Source organism: Haliotis rufescens, unplaced genomic scaffold, assembly GCF_023055435.1.
Source record: "Haliotis rufescens isolate VD_foot unplaced genomic scaffold, xgHalRufe1.0.p SCAF_3, whole genome shotgun sequence".
Lineage (NCBI taxonomy): Eukaryota > Metazoa > Mollusca > Gastropoda > Lepetellida > Haliotidae > Haliotis > Haliotis rufescens.
The window spans coordinates 31585847-31603319 of NW_025964001.1; the positions used below are offsets into that span (position 1 = coordinate 31585847).

Consider the following 17473-nt stretch of genomic DNA (forward strand, 5'->3'; position numbering starts at 1 on the left):
TGCTACGCCTGGAATGTTTATCAATCGTGACATTTTTAACTACTTTGATGTGTACAACCATTTCGATTAATTTATTGTGGATAACAGATGTTTTCGTTGTCGAATTTTATTGTAATGATTGACTGTGTATTTTGTTCGGTTCATTTAGGTATGAATCGAAAAACCGATGTGCAAACTGTATGCATCCGCGTAGTTTGACAATCCTTAAATAAGCAAAAAAGAAACCTTGATTGAACTAGTATATAATCTATTTGTTGTAATCTGACTGGCGTCCAACATCGAGGTTGAATTATCCATGTCATCTGACATGTATGTCTTGTAAGTACATGTTGCCGGTGGGGATTTATACAGGCTACGTCGCCAACAAGTGACGGAGGCAGTGTCTACCTCATCGTGCTGGTTGATAACTCTATAAATATTGCAGCGCCGTCTGTCGGCTTTCCGAACAGAACTAGCAATCTGCATTTGAAGGTTCAAATAATAACGCTAATGGTGCCATTGGAAGCTGTCGAGATCGCCGTGTGTGTTGACCATGCACCGAGCTAATCAAATCATCAGCATGGTCCGAAGCCACATTTTCGTTTCCTAATGGTATTAGGGACGTATCGGTTTGCTTGTTAATGTAAAACGATTTGTTAAGAGTGATTGAGTAAATGTTGTTTACGGCACAGTCAGTAATAGTGAGTGAGTGGGTGAGTTTGGTTTAACGCCGCTTTGAACAGTATTCCAGTTATATCGCGGCGTGTCAGCTTAATGTGGGAGAAAAGCCCGAAGTGATGCAGGTCTCAGACGTTTATCACTTCGAAGAAACCCACGAGCACGGGTATGGTGCTGACAAACCTAGAAGCATAATCGGAGCGAACCGGGATTCGAACCCACAATCATGGGTTTCCGGCGTGCCCAAGGGACGCAACTCTGCACAGCGAATCGCGGCGCCTCAGACGACTGGGCCACTCGTGCCCCCCAGTCAGTAATAGGGCAGTTCTATCAAGACGGTCTTTCTGACTGTGTAGACCAGGTAGACCACATGCAACCTGGTTCAGTGTAGCGCTAGCGCAGCGGACCCAGGGAACCAGGCTTGGTAGACCAGTGGTTGATAGCTTGAGGAACATTCACGCCGTCCTACATCATAACCATCCGATCCTCATTAGTCGACTATTACAGCATGCATATGATGCACTGAGGACACATTCTTCCGCGGAATCAGCTAAATAGCAACTGATTTAGAAACAAATTAATTTACAAATGGATACCTTGCATTCCCGACCTATCAAGTGTTTGAATAGTTTGGGTGTCTTCGCCAGTATTTCAGCTGTCATAAGGCGGGCATGAAGGGATTTAAGGGTTAGAAAACAAAATATCTGGACAATTTCACGCGGTTATGTATCATATTAATACAACTGTTTATGAACATATTTATATTCAAAAGACTTCAAAGAATCACACATTATGACTTTGTTGTATACAGAATGCTTTCCACGGAGTTGTTAGGCGAGACGTTCACCGATGTATTAGATGAATTCCTACATCGGAGGTCCGGTGAACATCTGGGTTAGAACTGATCTTCAGCAACCCATGCTTGTCGTAAGAGGCGACTAGCGGGATGCATGTCATCGTGTCCCAATTGTGTAGATCGATACTCATGATGTCAATCACTGGATTGTCTGGTCCAGACTCGATTATTTACAGACCGCCGTCATATAGCTGGAATGTTGCTCAATGCGACGTTAAACAACAAACAAACAAACACACTGGAATATTGCTGAATGCGGCGTTAAACAACAAACAAACAAACACACTGGAATATTGCTGAATGCGGCGTTAAACAACAAACAAACACACTGGAATATTGCTGAATGCGGCGTTAAACAACAAACAAACAAACACACTGGAATATTGCTGAATGCGGCGTTAAACAACAAACAAACAAACACACTGGAATATTGCTGAATGCGGCGTTAAACAACAAACAAACAAACACACTGGAATATTGCTGAATGCAGCGTTAAACAACAAACAAACAAACACACTGGAATATTGCTGAATGCGGCGTTAAACAACAAACAAACACACTGGAATATTGCTGAATGCGGCGTTAAACAACAAACAAACAAACACATTGGAATATTGCTGAATGCAGCGTAAACAACAAACAAAGAACACACTGGAATATTGCTGAATGCAGCGTTAAACAACAAACAAACAAACACACTGGAATATTACTCAATGCAGCGTTAACAACAAACAAACAAACACACTGGAATATTGCTGAATGCGGCGTTAAACAAACAAACACACTGGAATATTGCTGAATGCGGCGTTAAACAAACAAACACACTGGAATATTGCTCAATGCAGCGTTACACAACAAACAAACAAACAAACAAACAAATCCTTCAACCAGGGATGCCCTCGGTGTATATGACCCTTTTCATTGTTCAATTGGTCACTCTGTTGAAGACGAGAGAATACCGAAGATAGTTTCTGAAATCATATACCGCGACTGTTATGTTATCACAGCTGCCGCATGGAACACCTTCTAAATGAACACTTCAACAAGCAGCAGACATGTTTAAAACAACACAAACTAGCTGAGCTGATCGCAATAACACCACTCACGTGACCGACGAGGAGAAAAGGGCAGCTGTGACATAAACTAATGATAAAACGCCATCTATATAATGATTGTTTCACAATTGATAATAATGGCATGATGCACATACCGCTAGGAACCCGCAAATATTGATGACGTAATTGTTTGAGAATCTGCCGTTTCGCTTGAAATGAAATCAATGTATACATATGTAGACACTTGTATCGTGTAATAAATATGTTTAGAAAATGAACTAAAAGGTCTCATCCCACAGTTAGGAATGAACATAAAAAATATAAACCCAGATCTAAACTGTATTGTTTTACGAGTAGGTCTAATATCTGAATAAACATTATGTATTATATTCAAACACCAGTGTTCACATATTAAGGGCGGGAGTTCAGTTATAGAACGGCTGAGAGATAATGACACAAATATTTTAAACACCATGCGTGAACTACTAGTATTTGAACGCGTATTTACGTGTCAGTAGTTCGCTTCTTTTACATTGTGTTAAGGGCTGTGGGGTAGCCTAGTGGTTAAAGCTTTCACTCGTCACGCCGCAGACCCGGGTTCGACTCCCCACATGGGTACAATGTGTGAAGCTCGTTTCTTGTGTCCCCGCCATTATATTGCTGGAAAATTTCGTAAAGCGGCATAAAACCATACTCACTCACAACACTGTGTTATTTCATATAAGAAAAGTACTTGCCATTTCAGTTTGACCCCCTCTCAAAACTAGTCTTTTCCTGACACGTACACCACGAGCAGTTTGATAGGATTGTAATTGGCCATCATTTGGCAGTGGAGGCTAACATTTGTGCCCGTCAGTTGCCATTGGCAACGTCACCATCCGACCTTATGGGGCTCACAGAGCCAGGCACATAACACAACATTGAAATAATAAGTGTTTTAACATACTTGTTATTTCAGCAGGATTTGGAGGCAGTGCATGGCTGCATCCCCGTGCGCCCCATCCCCGTCCTGCACGAGCATTTCATGGGTCATCGTGGCCATCGCGGTTCCGATCTTCAATCTTGGAGCCACAAACAGGGCTTCATTGTAGGAGTTATATTGAGTGAATGATTAGCAGTTACACCGTTGTCTCAAAGTTAAAGCTATTTCAAGGTAGCCCCAAAACAGTAGTCGAGCCTATATTAAACACGCCAGACTATTGTGACCCCAGGATAACGCATACATACAGAGACGGTGCCAGGATTATATTCTGGGGAGGAGGATATGTGTGTGTTCATATTACGGATTGTTAACTTCGATGGCTGGTCACCCGATCAACATTTGTGAGTGAGTGAGTGGGCTCATGAATTTCTTGATCAACAATAATTAAAGCTATTAATATCTTCTGTAGGTTTGGAATAGGCTAATCAGCCGCCCATCGTATATCAACAAATATATTGGTGCGTACGCATTAAAATAGAAAAAAACAAAGATCTCAGTTGTTTCCACAGCTAATCCTCACACAGAGGATCATTCCCTGTCTTGAAATAACAAACAATTTAGTTTGATGTTAATGATAATATCTTTTTCTATAAGTTTAAATAAATTGGCATTTCTCAAGACTGTAGACTGTATTGACAATGAAGAGCCCCCAATTGTCCCCCTGGGTGATTGTATGCCGTATGTCAAGAAACCCAGGAACCAAGTGACACCTGCTACAGTTGCTAATTGTAGGAAGCACACCTGTATCCCGCCACAATTATCAGCAGGCTCTTGGCAGACTTATGTCGAAGACTTTTTCAACATATCTGAATCAATATTGACTACTGGGTTGGCAATGCAAATCTTGAAGTCTTGTTTGAATAGTGAGTGAGTGAGTATGGTTTTACGCCGCTTTTTCAGCAATATTCCAGCAATATCAGAAATGGGCTTCACATGTACCCATGTCGGGAATCGAACCCGGGTCTTCGGCGTGACGAGCGAACGCTTCAACCACTAGGCTACCCGACCGCCCCTTGTTTGAATAAATAGCTAGGATTGAATGTATATATTTTGATTCTTATGGTTTGGTTTTCACCTCCCTGGTTATAATGCTACCCCGGTGATAATGCCACACTTCCCAGAGGAAGAAAAGGTGGCATTATAGACTGCGCGATGTCCAAACAACTCTTCTTCATATATGCGAAGTACTTTCGCTTCTTTCAAGCATGGGTGGATGATTGAGTGACTGTAGATGAGCGGAGGTGTGATTGTTGTTTAACGCCGCACTCAGCAATATTCCCGCTATAGGACGGCGGTCTGTAAATAATCGAGTCTGGACTAGTCAATCCAGTGATTCACAGCATGAGCATCGATCTACACAAATGAGATACGATGACATGCTTCAACCGAGCCTGATCAGCCGATCCCGTTAGTCGCATCTTACGACAAGCATATTCGCCTTTTACGGTCAGTATGGGCTGCTGAAGACCTATTCTAGCCCGGATCTTCACAGGTGGGTGCAGAAGTACTTCTATATATACCGTTACTATATATTTAAATACGCCATTTCTAAAATCATATTCTGTATTCATTTTCTGGCGAATCATGAATCATAATGTGGAATATTTATATTCATATGAAAAAACCGTTGTCGAAATATCTAATGACATATCTAATTTCCAACCTGTGTATAAAAAAAGAACGTCTCTGACAGTACTTTTACTTCCTCTCAGTTACATCCTTTTTATGCATCATGAGTGAGTGAGTATGGTTTTACGCCACTTTTAGCAATATTCCAGCAAATTCACGGCGGGGGACACCAGAAATGGGCTTCACACATTGTGCCCATGTCAGGAATCGAACCCGGGTCTTCGGCGTGACGAACTAACGCTTTAACCACAAGGCTACCCGACCGCCCCTTATGCATCATGAGATTCAGACGGTGCGAGCTGTGATGATCTACATTTCATAATCTACGTGCATTTCATAAAGTGCCCACTTCCGAGTCCTATATAAACTACGGTCCCTGGTACATCATGTGATCCACAAGGCAACACCACTGTCAAAAACTACAATGGGGATTGGGTGGTCACAATGTGTGACCTTGCTGCAAGTGTGCCATCGTACGCTGAGTGTGATTACCAGCCATTGGTTCCCCGATTTTTCACAGGTCGCGTGATATAACTGGATTGCTGCTGACCGCGGCGTAAAACAACATTAATTATTCACTCTAAAATCGTGGACAATTAAAATGAATAAATGATGTAAAAAAAAATTAAAAATTTAAAAAAAAAAAAAAAATATTCACTCATTCACTCACACAATCACTGGAATTGGCACTTGTAATTGTTATCCTGTCAATGTGAAGAGCGGGTCTCATACACTCGATGAGCTATTGTCTTATCCGTTTGTTTCAATAATACATTCAGCAAACATTCCCTTCAGGAAGCTGCATCGGCGTATGCTCAGATCCGGTAAATCGACCGGATGGGACACGCCCATATGTTAGAATTACTTAGACCTGTTATATAGCTTATATGCACTGGGGCTGTTCCCGGGGATGATTAATAGAATCGTACTGCCATTACACAACATAGTGATCTTCATGGTCGGACTTGGGAATCTGTTGAACGTCATCGTATACATATTCGTACCTAGTTATGCAAACATCTTCATGAATGCAATGCACTTTCTCACAAGGGAGACGGTGGCCAAGTGGTCCACGGCGACGCAGTTTGCAGTGCAGAGTTATTTCCCTTATCCGTGCAGGATGAACTGATCATGGGTTCGAATCGCAGATTCGCACTAATCAAAATCCGCTGTCTGTGAGCATCCAACCTGTGTCCGAAAAGTCTAAGTGAATAGGGAATGACCATAGGACCTCCGAGTGAGTGAGTGAGTGAGTGAGTGTGTGAGTGAGTGAGTGAGTGAGTAAAGTGAGTGAGTGGGTTACATTATTTAAGTTATATCACGGCATCTAAACTTGACGTGAGGGGAAGGTCCGCAGTGATGCAGGTCTTTGACGCCTTGGTGAGACACGGCTATGGTGCTCGCAAATTAAGGATCATAATCACGATTCGAACTCACGTCCATAGGATCCTTGCAGTCCTAAGGGGCGCAACTCCGCACAGCGAATTGTAGCAACTTTAAACAACTTGGTCATCCCTGTCCCCCGATTTTCGGAATACCGGTTTATAGGTGAATTCATGTACAACATGAACGTTATCCGATACACATACAAGAAGTTTAACGCAATTTACTTCCACAACCCGGACATCCTGCCGGGAAATTCCTAACATCGCGAAGGATCCGATTGAAGCAGAATGTGAGAAATATCATTATATATACAGGATATCTATAGACAGGATATTAATGGACAAAAAAATGTGAAGATCCGGGTTGGAATTGGTCTTGAGCAACTCATGATTATCGTAAGAGGCGACTAACGGGATCGGGTGGTCAGGCTCGCTGACTATGTTGATGTAATTCATCGTATCCCAATAGCCGCAACAAACAAACAAACAATAGACAGAAACTGTGCAACGTGTCGCTGGATAGAGTTTGGGGAAATGCAGGTGCACTTTAGATATGGCGTCAGATCTTTGCTGTAGGCTGGAGTCTCAGCGCCAGTACACGTGACGACAGGCGTGTGCAGTATTAAAGCTTATCTACTTTGCGATCGTATAATGTACTCTTTTGATATGTCGAAGGCATATTTCGCAATCGTATTGGCAAAACTACTTGGAAAACACGCACATTGTGGCATCACTAACTGTACGATTGTTCGAAGTGTTCGTAAAATACCGTTGACAGTACTTACCTCCCTTTGTAATATATTGCCCTGTCGGGCCAGCAATATACAGTATTCTGGTTTTGTATAGGCTGTTGGTGGTAGTTATCAGAAATCGATATGGCTCCACTTGATACAACCTAAAGCAGACGTCATATATCCATGGGCTTACACTTGATACAGTAAACACTGACAATGTTAACTCCCATTCCCATATTTACGAATTACACGTTTGTGATTGTTTGTTGTACCTTAGCAATATTCTAGCTACATGACAGCGACCTGTAAATAATCGAGTCTGAGCAGGACAAACCAGTGATTGATATTATGAGCAATGTCCTACGTCGTCAGTGTACGGTGACACCCGATCAATCAAATCATCGAACCTGTCCACCCGATCCATTTGGTCGCCTGTTATGACCCCACCGTGAAGGCAGTAGTAGTAGTAGTAGTAGTAGTAGTAGTAGTAGTAGTAGTGACCCGTGAAGATCCGGGTAGAGAATAGGTCTTCAGCAACCTGTGCCTGTCGAAAGAGGCGACTAACGAGATCGGGTAGTCAGGCTCGCTAACTTGGTTGATGCATGTCAATATACCCCAATTGTGTAGATCGATGCTAATGATGTCAATCATTGGATTGTCTGGTCAAGACTCGATTATATACAGACCGCCGTCATATAGTTGGAATATTGCTGAGTGCGGCGTTAAACATCAAACAAAATTGTAGTAGTAGTAGTAGTAGTAGTAGTAGTAGTAGTAGTCGATCCCTGAGTAGTGGTGGTGGTAGCAGAAGCAGAAGTGGCAGTAGTAGTAGTTCTTATAGTAGAAGTATCAGTGGTAGTAGCAGTGATGGTGATGGTAGTAGTAGAAGTAGTTGTTGTAGATGTGGCTTAGCAGTGGTGATGGTGGTGGGGGTGGTAGTAGTAGTAGTAGTGGTTGTTGTTGTGGTGGTGGTGGTGGTATATTACATATATTACTACTAAAGTGTTGCTTTCATAAATGTGTGTTACTGTTACCAATGGTATTTCTATCATACAGTGAGTGAATGATGAAGATTTTATGCCGCTTGTAGTAATATTTTAGCAATATCACGACGGAGGACACCACAAATGGGCTTCACACATTGTACCCATGTTGGAAATGGAACCCGGGTTTTTGGCGTGACGAGGGAACGCTTTAACCACGAGGCTATCCGACCGCCCCTTAGTACATGAGTACATGCATTGGTCGAGTTCATTCTGAAAATCGATACAGAAACTGGAGATCGAACTTCGCTAGCGTCAAGATCGTCTTCTGTATGAACTATCTGAATTTCCTTTTTACACACTTCAAACAGGCAAAACAATGCAAGAGGGCTTCCAGCCATGTGGGTAGAAGCTACATTACATGAAGGGCCCCTCACAAGATCCTCATGTGTCTGTTACAGGCCAGGGCCCGGTCTTGTCTCCATGGCAAGTCGTTTTAACCGTATTTTGCTGACTGGTCGAAAACGTGTAATTTTCCTATCATAGGCACACATGTAATAGATACAAATGTAATCAGTCATCATTTCCGCTTGTGAAATAGCTGTCTTGTATTCTTCCAGCAACCTAACGCTTTCTTCGTACATCATCAGTCACTGTCAAATAGATCCATCTGTCAAATGTTTGAGCCTAAAAAAATGGAAATACATGTCGCCTATTTTGTGATACCAGGAGTCAGATGTGGAGCCTGATTGTTTTCAGTCAGGATGTGAAACAATGTATAATTTAGGATTCACTTTCACTTCCATTGTCCACATAAAAAAATCAAAACGGGTGTCTCTTTATGCACGTGGAAATATCGCGATTACCTTTAAATGCAAATTGAAAATTTACATATGTATTTTAAAAAATGATATGGTGTGAAAATATGCAAAATTGGCTATTCCTTCTTCTTAACACCAGGATGGGTGTTCCCTTCTTGGTAGCAGTGTTTTTTTTATGACAAATTTTCCATACAGAATACTTATTACCAAACAACGCGAGTGTTACTGTGTCTATCGGGGGGTTATGACCGTTTGCTAGGCGTTATAGTGCCAATTGATTATATCCACTGACGAGTGAATTCATCAGACCTGCCCATGGCACGCTACAGGCGATTAGGAGCTACTCACATGCTGCAGTATATGCAATATGCATAGCCTTGAGTAGCGGTACCAACCCCACCTGCCAATGACAGCCAGGCGCCATTTTGATCAAGTCACATGACCGCTCACCTTCATATTCCGCGAAACAGTGCGAGTCGGGCGAGGGCCTGTCAACAGTGAGAAGATCGTAAGCTCTCGGCAACCAACTGTAGATTCTCAGTGATGAGGTTGCAACGGAAGCTTGCGTTTACTTCTTGATGCTGCACACGAGAGGCCATTGTGCATGGATGTATATCATAGTTTTGGAGTTTATCAGTAACATTTGAACGGAGTTATAATCTTGTGTGAGGTCGGTTTTCTCTGTGGAAAGGAATACTCGCTCTGTGGTGGGCTTGTGTCAAAACACACTCTCGCCTCTCACAGGATTCCGAACTAGTGGTGATCGACCGTTATTAGTGATCTACTATAGAAAGCCCGTCAGATCGCTGTGAAATGAAAGAAAAGGGGCTTGTGAAATAGCCTAATACAGTATGGCGGGGGCCAAACCCGGCGTGCATGTCGTTCAGCTCAGGCCTATCCGTGTTCCGGAGATTCTGATCAAAGGACACAAGTTTATCAAATGGGATGATGTGAGTACTTGCCTTTCTTAATTGTTTATTTACACAGTCACGGTTGATTGGCTATTCACGTGGGTCAAGCCAGCACGCGCTGACCCGTGGAGCATAAGACACGCCTTTTTTGAACGTTTGTGCATAACGGTAGGTTCACTGATCCATTGACAGCACTGCTATCAATGTTCTTATGGAAGCGTAACGGGATCCGCACCGCTGTCTGCCTGTAATTATATCTACTTTGACATTGAGCATTGACTCTCTTTCAGCTTCACAAATCAAATGATTAGGTTTCTTTTGTGTAGAAAAATGCCGATGGTGTTAGTACGAGAAAGTCAGCTCTGCCGCTGAGAACCAAGCGAATTCCAAATGTCAATATAATAAACATAAATATTATCACACATTTACGCTGTTTACGTGTTACAGGGCCCAGTCAAGTCACATACAAGCCAACTGGCATTTGATATTAAATTTCTATCACGACATCATATCGTTGTGGGTGTTGATGCATTTGATAACTAGCAGTTTTTGTTTTGTAGGTTATAAATGACAATTCTTGTTTCAAAATGGATCATTTGAATGAAATGTCGTCACACATGTTACTGTACTTTGACATTATCTGTCTCTTTATGCAATGGTTGACAGACTCAAGATGTATTAAAGATGAAACTGCAATGTTTGAATAACAGGAACATTATTTTTATAAACAAAACATACCATGGAAATTAGTTCATGCACAATAATCTAGCATATCTAAACCTTTTATTTGTGAATTTTGCAGCATGTTAGATAAACATTTGTTTGTTGATATTAACAGCTGAACAAGAGTCAAACATACATTAAGACACATGTCATACAACTATCCTGCCAAGTCTACAGTGTCATTAATTGAGAATGGATTATTTCTCTTGTAACGATCAGTTTCATTACTTGTTTAAATGTAGGTATAATATAATACTGTCGAAATATCGTTTGGAGATCGTTATCTGAAATATTATTAAGTTCTTATTACATAAAATATTTTTCTTATTACAGAATGTTTGTTAGAAACATACAAATATTTTCTTTTTTATGTTCAATTTCCCTTCGACAGTGTACATTTTTCTATCTTTTGAAATCTGTTGGGAGAAAAGCAGGGCATTTCTGAAATGCATTTCAATGAATGCTTGCCAGCATGCTTAGTTAGTGTTGCCACTTTCACCAATACACCTCCCCGGCAGCTAGTTAACATAATATCATCACTTGACCCATTCCCACCTGTTTCATATTGATTGTGTATATTGACCAGCCTCCAAACTTACTGCCAGTGTATTGTTGGGGTATGGGAAATCATGCCAGAATCACGATCAACGGCTAGAATTTCACAATACTGACGAATGGGCTTTTTCAATTAGGTGAATAGCAAAACAGACTAGATTGAGAAACATTGACAGCTATTAAATACAGGTGCTTGTTAATAGTGCATAACAGTACTGTTGATATTGACAATATGTATGTTGTGTCAGTTGAGATTGACAAGGCAGAGAAGTGATGACTTAAATTATTGATGTGGGTCATGATTTGTAGAAGTGTTGTAGTCGTGATAGTGATGGATGTGGTTCATTCGTTGGAGGAATGTCAGCCTGTATCTGTTCAAGCAGGTCAGCATGGTTAGAAGAAAGACACTGTCATATTCTGTGTCTTTTATTATTTGGTGAAGGAGAGTGAATGGCTGTATGCTTTTATTAAGAGTCAGCAGTAAGATTAGAATATGATTTGAAGGAACGCCTTTTTGGCAATGTTCACGAGTGCCTCCGAAACAAATGTACAAATATGTAAAAAGTGGTAATTTCCCTGAGGTCACAAATCATTCCCTGTTCATCACAGTATCGATGTATTGCAAACTTGTGCCCAGCATGTACAATGCTCAATATTTCACCTATCTTATTGATCAAGCAATCCATGAGAATCAATCTGTGCAAAACAACTTCATGTTGTTTAACATAATAGGAAATCACAACAATGCACACAACACAAGCATCAATTTTATGTCGTTTTATCTATCACTTCTATTTTTGATTACTTTATTTCTGCACAGAATAAACAGTATGATTGTGAAGTTAGTATCATATGAATTTGACGAGAAATATTCTAATGATCAATTTTCTATACGCCATTATGAAACTTTATATGTTATATATTCTTTTTTTGCCAGTGGGTCGATATATATGTATTCAATCACTGCTGCTTTCATAGCTATATATAATTACGCTCTCCAAAGATTCAGTGAGGCATGTGATATTATGATTAAACTACAGCAATATTGATGCATACTGTATAGACAGGGATACAAATTATATACTCTGTGTCAAGAGAGGACAGTCTTACACAGAGGCTATACAGTATGTGACGTGGTGTAAGACATTGTTCTACAGAAGACTCAACAGTGAAGGAAAGGGGACATCTGCTCTTATGATCCATATTTAATTGTTTTTTGCTGAAGCCAAGCTTTTGTTTGTTTGTTGTTTAATGCCACACTCAGCAATATTCCAGCTATATGACAGCAGTCTGTAAATAATCAAGTCAGAGCCAGACAATCCACTGATTGACATCATGAGCATCAGTCTCCGCAATAGGAATACTATGACATGCATCATTCTAGTCAGCAAGCCTGACCACCCAATGCCGTTAGTCGCCTCTAACAACAAGTATGGTTGCTCAAGACTAATTCTAACCCGGATCTTCACAGGTCTCTGAAGCTAAGGAAATATGATTCTATATTGGAAGTATTTTTTGTGTGACATGTTGTGATGCTTGTCTCTTTGTCTCAGTACTATACTTAGTATTAGTGAGGTAATAGATAAGAACATTAGTTTATTATAGCCTCGCCTTATTCCAATCCAGATGCTCCCTGACATTTAGGTATTAACATAATAATGATTGCTAGTCGTAAACAATGATATAAAATATGATTATCATTAGTGTTACATTTACTAAGTAACATAAATATCATGATATGATGTTCCAGAATATCTTCAGTTTAAAGTAGTTTACTTTATTTAATAAACAATGCTACATGCATGATTGGGTTGGTTTAATGCTTTAAACAGAATTTCAGTTATGTGACAGTATGTAAGTAAGATATACAACAATATCCTATATATATGGCAAAAAGGCGGTAGATGACACAATATACTTACTATCAAGTGCATATTTACATTTCAGAGCTTCTTTAACGAAGGTGTCAATTCAATGTGTTATTATTGCTTTTTCCTATCTTTGCTTCAAAGGCGTCAATTTGATGGGTTATTATTGCTTATTTCTATTTTTTCCTCAAATGTGTCAGTTCAATAGGTTATTATTTTGTATTCCTATCCTTGCTTCAGTGGTGTCAATTCAATGTGTTATTATTTCGTATTCCTATCTTTGCTTCAAAGGTGTCAGTTCAATGTGTTTTTATTGCTCATTCCTATCTTTTTTTCAAAGGTGTCAGTTCAGCGTGTTATTATTTCTTATTCCTGTCCTTGCTTCAGTGGTGTCAATTCGATGTGTTATTATTTCTTATTCCCATCTTTGCTTCAAAGGTGTCAATTTGATCATGGGTTGTATCACTTATTTTATCAATGATTATTAGTAGTTCGGGATCAATTTACATTAAATGTAATTTCCGATTATTTATTTTTTACTGAAAGAGATAATTGCTCTTTGAAATATCAGAAACCAGCCATTATGTTGATAAAAACCAATAATCCAGCCTCTGAAACTGTAATTTATTTTATTCTAATTATATGACTGCTTGTCGAAGTTGTACGGTTTGTGGCCAGTTGAGCAAAATTATGTAGCATATGGTTTACAGGGTAATTTATGATGCCGATTTCTCGAACAATCTGTTGTATATAACAGTGTCATATGTTGCCATCAATATAATTGTTTGCGGTAGCAATAGAGAGACAAGGAAGTAGCTGATATGAGATATTGTCTGTGTCAATCTACAGTATATGGCCATTATCAATTGGCAATGATAAGAAAAGTGATGTGTGGGTACTGATATGACATTGTTTACTGATGTAATTGTAACACGTGCTTATGTTTACTGTAAGATACTGCATGCTAAATTAAAGATTATATTCATATATTTAAATGATATGAGGTGTAATATATTTATTTCAATTAAACAATAAAACAAGTGTTACAAACATAGAATTTGTATGGAAGTGATTGGGTTTAAGTGTGTATTCTTATAAGGCCGACTTTGAGAAAGATGTAATTCACTTATAATATTTAAGTCAATCTAAAATTGTCAGATGTTTTATAAGTGAATGAATTTAGTGATAATTGCACAATGACAACAGAAAATGAAATTGAATGTGAATATGAAAATAAAATTGAAAATAAAATTGTGAACCGCAAGGCTAAGGGACAGTTTGTTCTGTTTAACATTAACCTCAAACTGTACCCTAACCAATCAACTATCACCTGCCATTTTGGTACACATCTCAAACATGATGTAAGTCTTGTGTGTGTTCAACATTGACTTCAGTTCTAATCCACGGCTAGTTGATTGAAATTACCCCCAGGACTTGGTTGATTGCTGTCATTGTACCTGACGGTGTAGGTCCTTGCTCACAATATCAATCACTGGATTGTCTGTCCGCTCTCGATTACGTACAGGATGCACTTTTGCAGCTGGAATATTTGTGTGTGCTGCACTGAACAACAAAAAACAAAACATTTAAACAAGGATATGCCATCAGCATGATTTTCCTGAGTCTTTAGCATTGGTTTGGTTTGGTTTGTTGTTTTACGCCGCACTCAGCAATATTCCAGCTATATGACGGCGGTCTGTAAATAATCGAGTCTGGAGCAGACAATCCAGTGATTGACAGCATGAACATCTATCCACGCAATTGGGATCGATGACATGTATCAACCAAGTCAGCGAGCCTGACCACCCGATCCCGTTAGTTGCCTTTTACGACAAGCATAGTCGCCTTTTCCGGCAAGTATGGGTTGCTGAAGACCTATTCTACCCCGGAATCTTCACGGGTCCTTTAGCATTGGACTGGTGTCACTTGAAGATGACAGATCAGTGTTTCCACTAGCTTTTGAAACTGCCTGTCCTGGTGGACTGACAGCTCTAAAACATTACCAGTCCCCCACATTCACATGATCTTCTCTATGAGCATATGTTATTTTTGAAGTGATTATGAGAACATTTGGCAAACTCACGTAGCCACAAACACCTGAAATATTCAATATGCATTCATGCAATACATCAATCCTGCTACATATCATAAATGAGTTTCTGTTGTACAATAAATATATCAAAAGTGATTCCATGGCATTTAATTAATTTTGCTTGTATTTTTCCAGAAACGTAAAGGAGGTAGACCATGCTCACTGCTGAAGTATTGTTTCCTGATTGGTTGATAATAGAGTGGGCGGGGCTTGTGTTGCATTATTGCGATTTTGGATTGTTTTCTACAGTTTTTGGTGTTAAATGAGCAGTTAGTGAAGTTATTATTTTTAATTTATATATTTCTAAGAAGTAACATCAATATATATTTGCGTATATGGACGCATAATGTAAAAACTAGTGAATGGACACTGTGAATTCGTGTATACGTTTATACTTCCATAAAAACGAAAAATATTGAAGTCAATTCTTAAATATATCATGTTGCTTAGTTAGCCTCAGTGAGTTGTCCCTTATTGGGGTTTGGGTGGTCTATTCATGTACAGAGGTGTGGATATTAGGCAAGCAAGAGTTCTATGATTGTTGGTTTGAATCCAACGTTGGTTTTAAGGTTTGTGAGCACCAAGCTCATGGGTTTTACCTCAGTGGTAACCCATGACCTGCATCACTTCCGGCTTTCCTCCCACCCCAAGCTGACACGCCATGGTGTTCCTGAAATACTGGTCAAGTGGGAAACACCAATCTCACTCACTCATACAGGTACTGAATGACAAAAAGAACGCCATTCCTTCTGTTATAGTATTACAACAGTTGTGGTCCCTGTTCCACAAAATGATCGTAGGGCAACGACTATTGTAAGCCTATGTTAAAGTATAGGAGTTACGATCACCTTAGCGTTACGATTGCTTTATGGAACAGGAACCTGGTCATGTCTGAGGCGATGAAGCCTATATTTTCTCAGTTAAATGCTGTGTGAGGGATAATTTCATAATCTTAAAACTGCAGATAAATAGATATGTTCAAGGAGGATTTCAGCAAACTACACCACATAAAGTTGAGAAATATTGAAAGACAAGATAGTGGGTTTGATAGGCAAGTCATAGTCTTCAGCACATTACACAATCACACATCTTGTCTCACAGCAAATATCTCGCGTGCCTTAGATTACAGGTGTACACTGTGTGGAATACACCGTGGAGTGAAACAGTGGGATGGAGATGTAGGGGTCAAGTGGTTGTGGAGATGTAGGGGTCAAGTGCTGTGGAGATGTAGGGGTCAGGTGGTTGTGGGGATGTAGGGGTCTGGTGGTTGTGGGGATGTAGGGGTCAAGTGGTTGTGGAGATGTAGGGGTCAGGTGGTTGTTGAGATGTAGGGGTCAGGTGGTAGTGGGGATGTAGGGGTCAGATGGTTGTGGAGATGTAGGGGTCAGGTGGTTGTGGGGATGTAGGGGTCAGATGGTAGTGGGGATGTAGGGGTCAGGTGGTTGTTGGGATGTAGGGGTCAGGTGGTTGTGGAGATGTAGGGGTCAGGTGGTTGTGGGGATGTAAGGGTCAGGTGGTTGTGGGGATGTAGGGGTCAGGTGGTTGTGGAGATATAGGGGTCAGGTGGTTGTGGGGATGTAGGGGTCTGGTGGTTGTGGGGATGTAGGGGTCAAGTGGTTGTGGAGATGTAGGGGTCAAGTGGTTGTGGAGATGTAGGGGTCAGGTGGTTGTGGGGATGTAGGGGTCAGGTGGTTGTGGGGATGTAGGGGTCTGGTGGTTGTGGGGATGTAGGGGTCAAGTGGTTGTGGAGATGTAGGGGTCAGGTGGTTGTTGAGATGTAGGGGTCAGGTGGTAGTGGGGATGTAGGGGTCAGATGGTTGTGGAGATGTAGGGGTCAGGTGGTTGTGGGGATGTAGGGGTCAGGTGGTTGTGGAGATGTAGTGGTCAGGTGGTTGTTGGGATGTAGGGGTCAGGTGGTTGTGGAGATGTAGGGGTCAGGTGGTTGTTGGGATGTAAGGGTCAGGTGGTTGTGGGGATGTAGGGGTCAGGTGGTTGTGGGGATGTAGGGGTCAGGTGGTTGTTGGGATGTAGGGGTCAGGTGGTTGTAGAGATGGAGGGGTCAGGTGGTTGTGGGGATGTAAGGGTCAGGTGGTTGTGGGGATGTAAGGGTCAGGTGGTTGTGGGGATGTAGGGGTCTGGTGGTTGTGGGGATGTAAGGGTCAGGTGGTTGTTGGGATGTAGGGGTCAGGTGGTTGTTGGGATGTAGGGGTCAGGTGGTTGTT

General features: G+C 40.9%; 1 protein-coding gene across 1 annotated transcript in view; it reads left to right on the forward strand.

Annotated features, from left to right (window-relative positions):
- Positions 1-9545: 9545 nt before the first annotated feature.
- Positions 9546-17473, forward strand: part of LOC124146119 (1-phosphatidylinositol 4,5-bisphosphate phosphodiesterase beta-1-like) — a 144540-nt gene continuing 136612 nt past the window's right edge. The window contains exon 1 of the mRNA XM_046516228.2: positions 9546-10052. Coding sequence (XP_046372184.1) covers positions 9954-10052 — 99 coding nt within the window. The 5' untranslated portion in view covers positions 9546-9953. The remainder of the gene's footprint in view (positions 10053-17473) is intronic.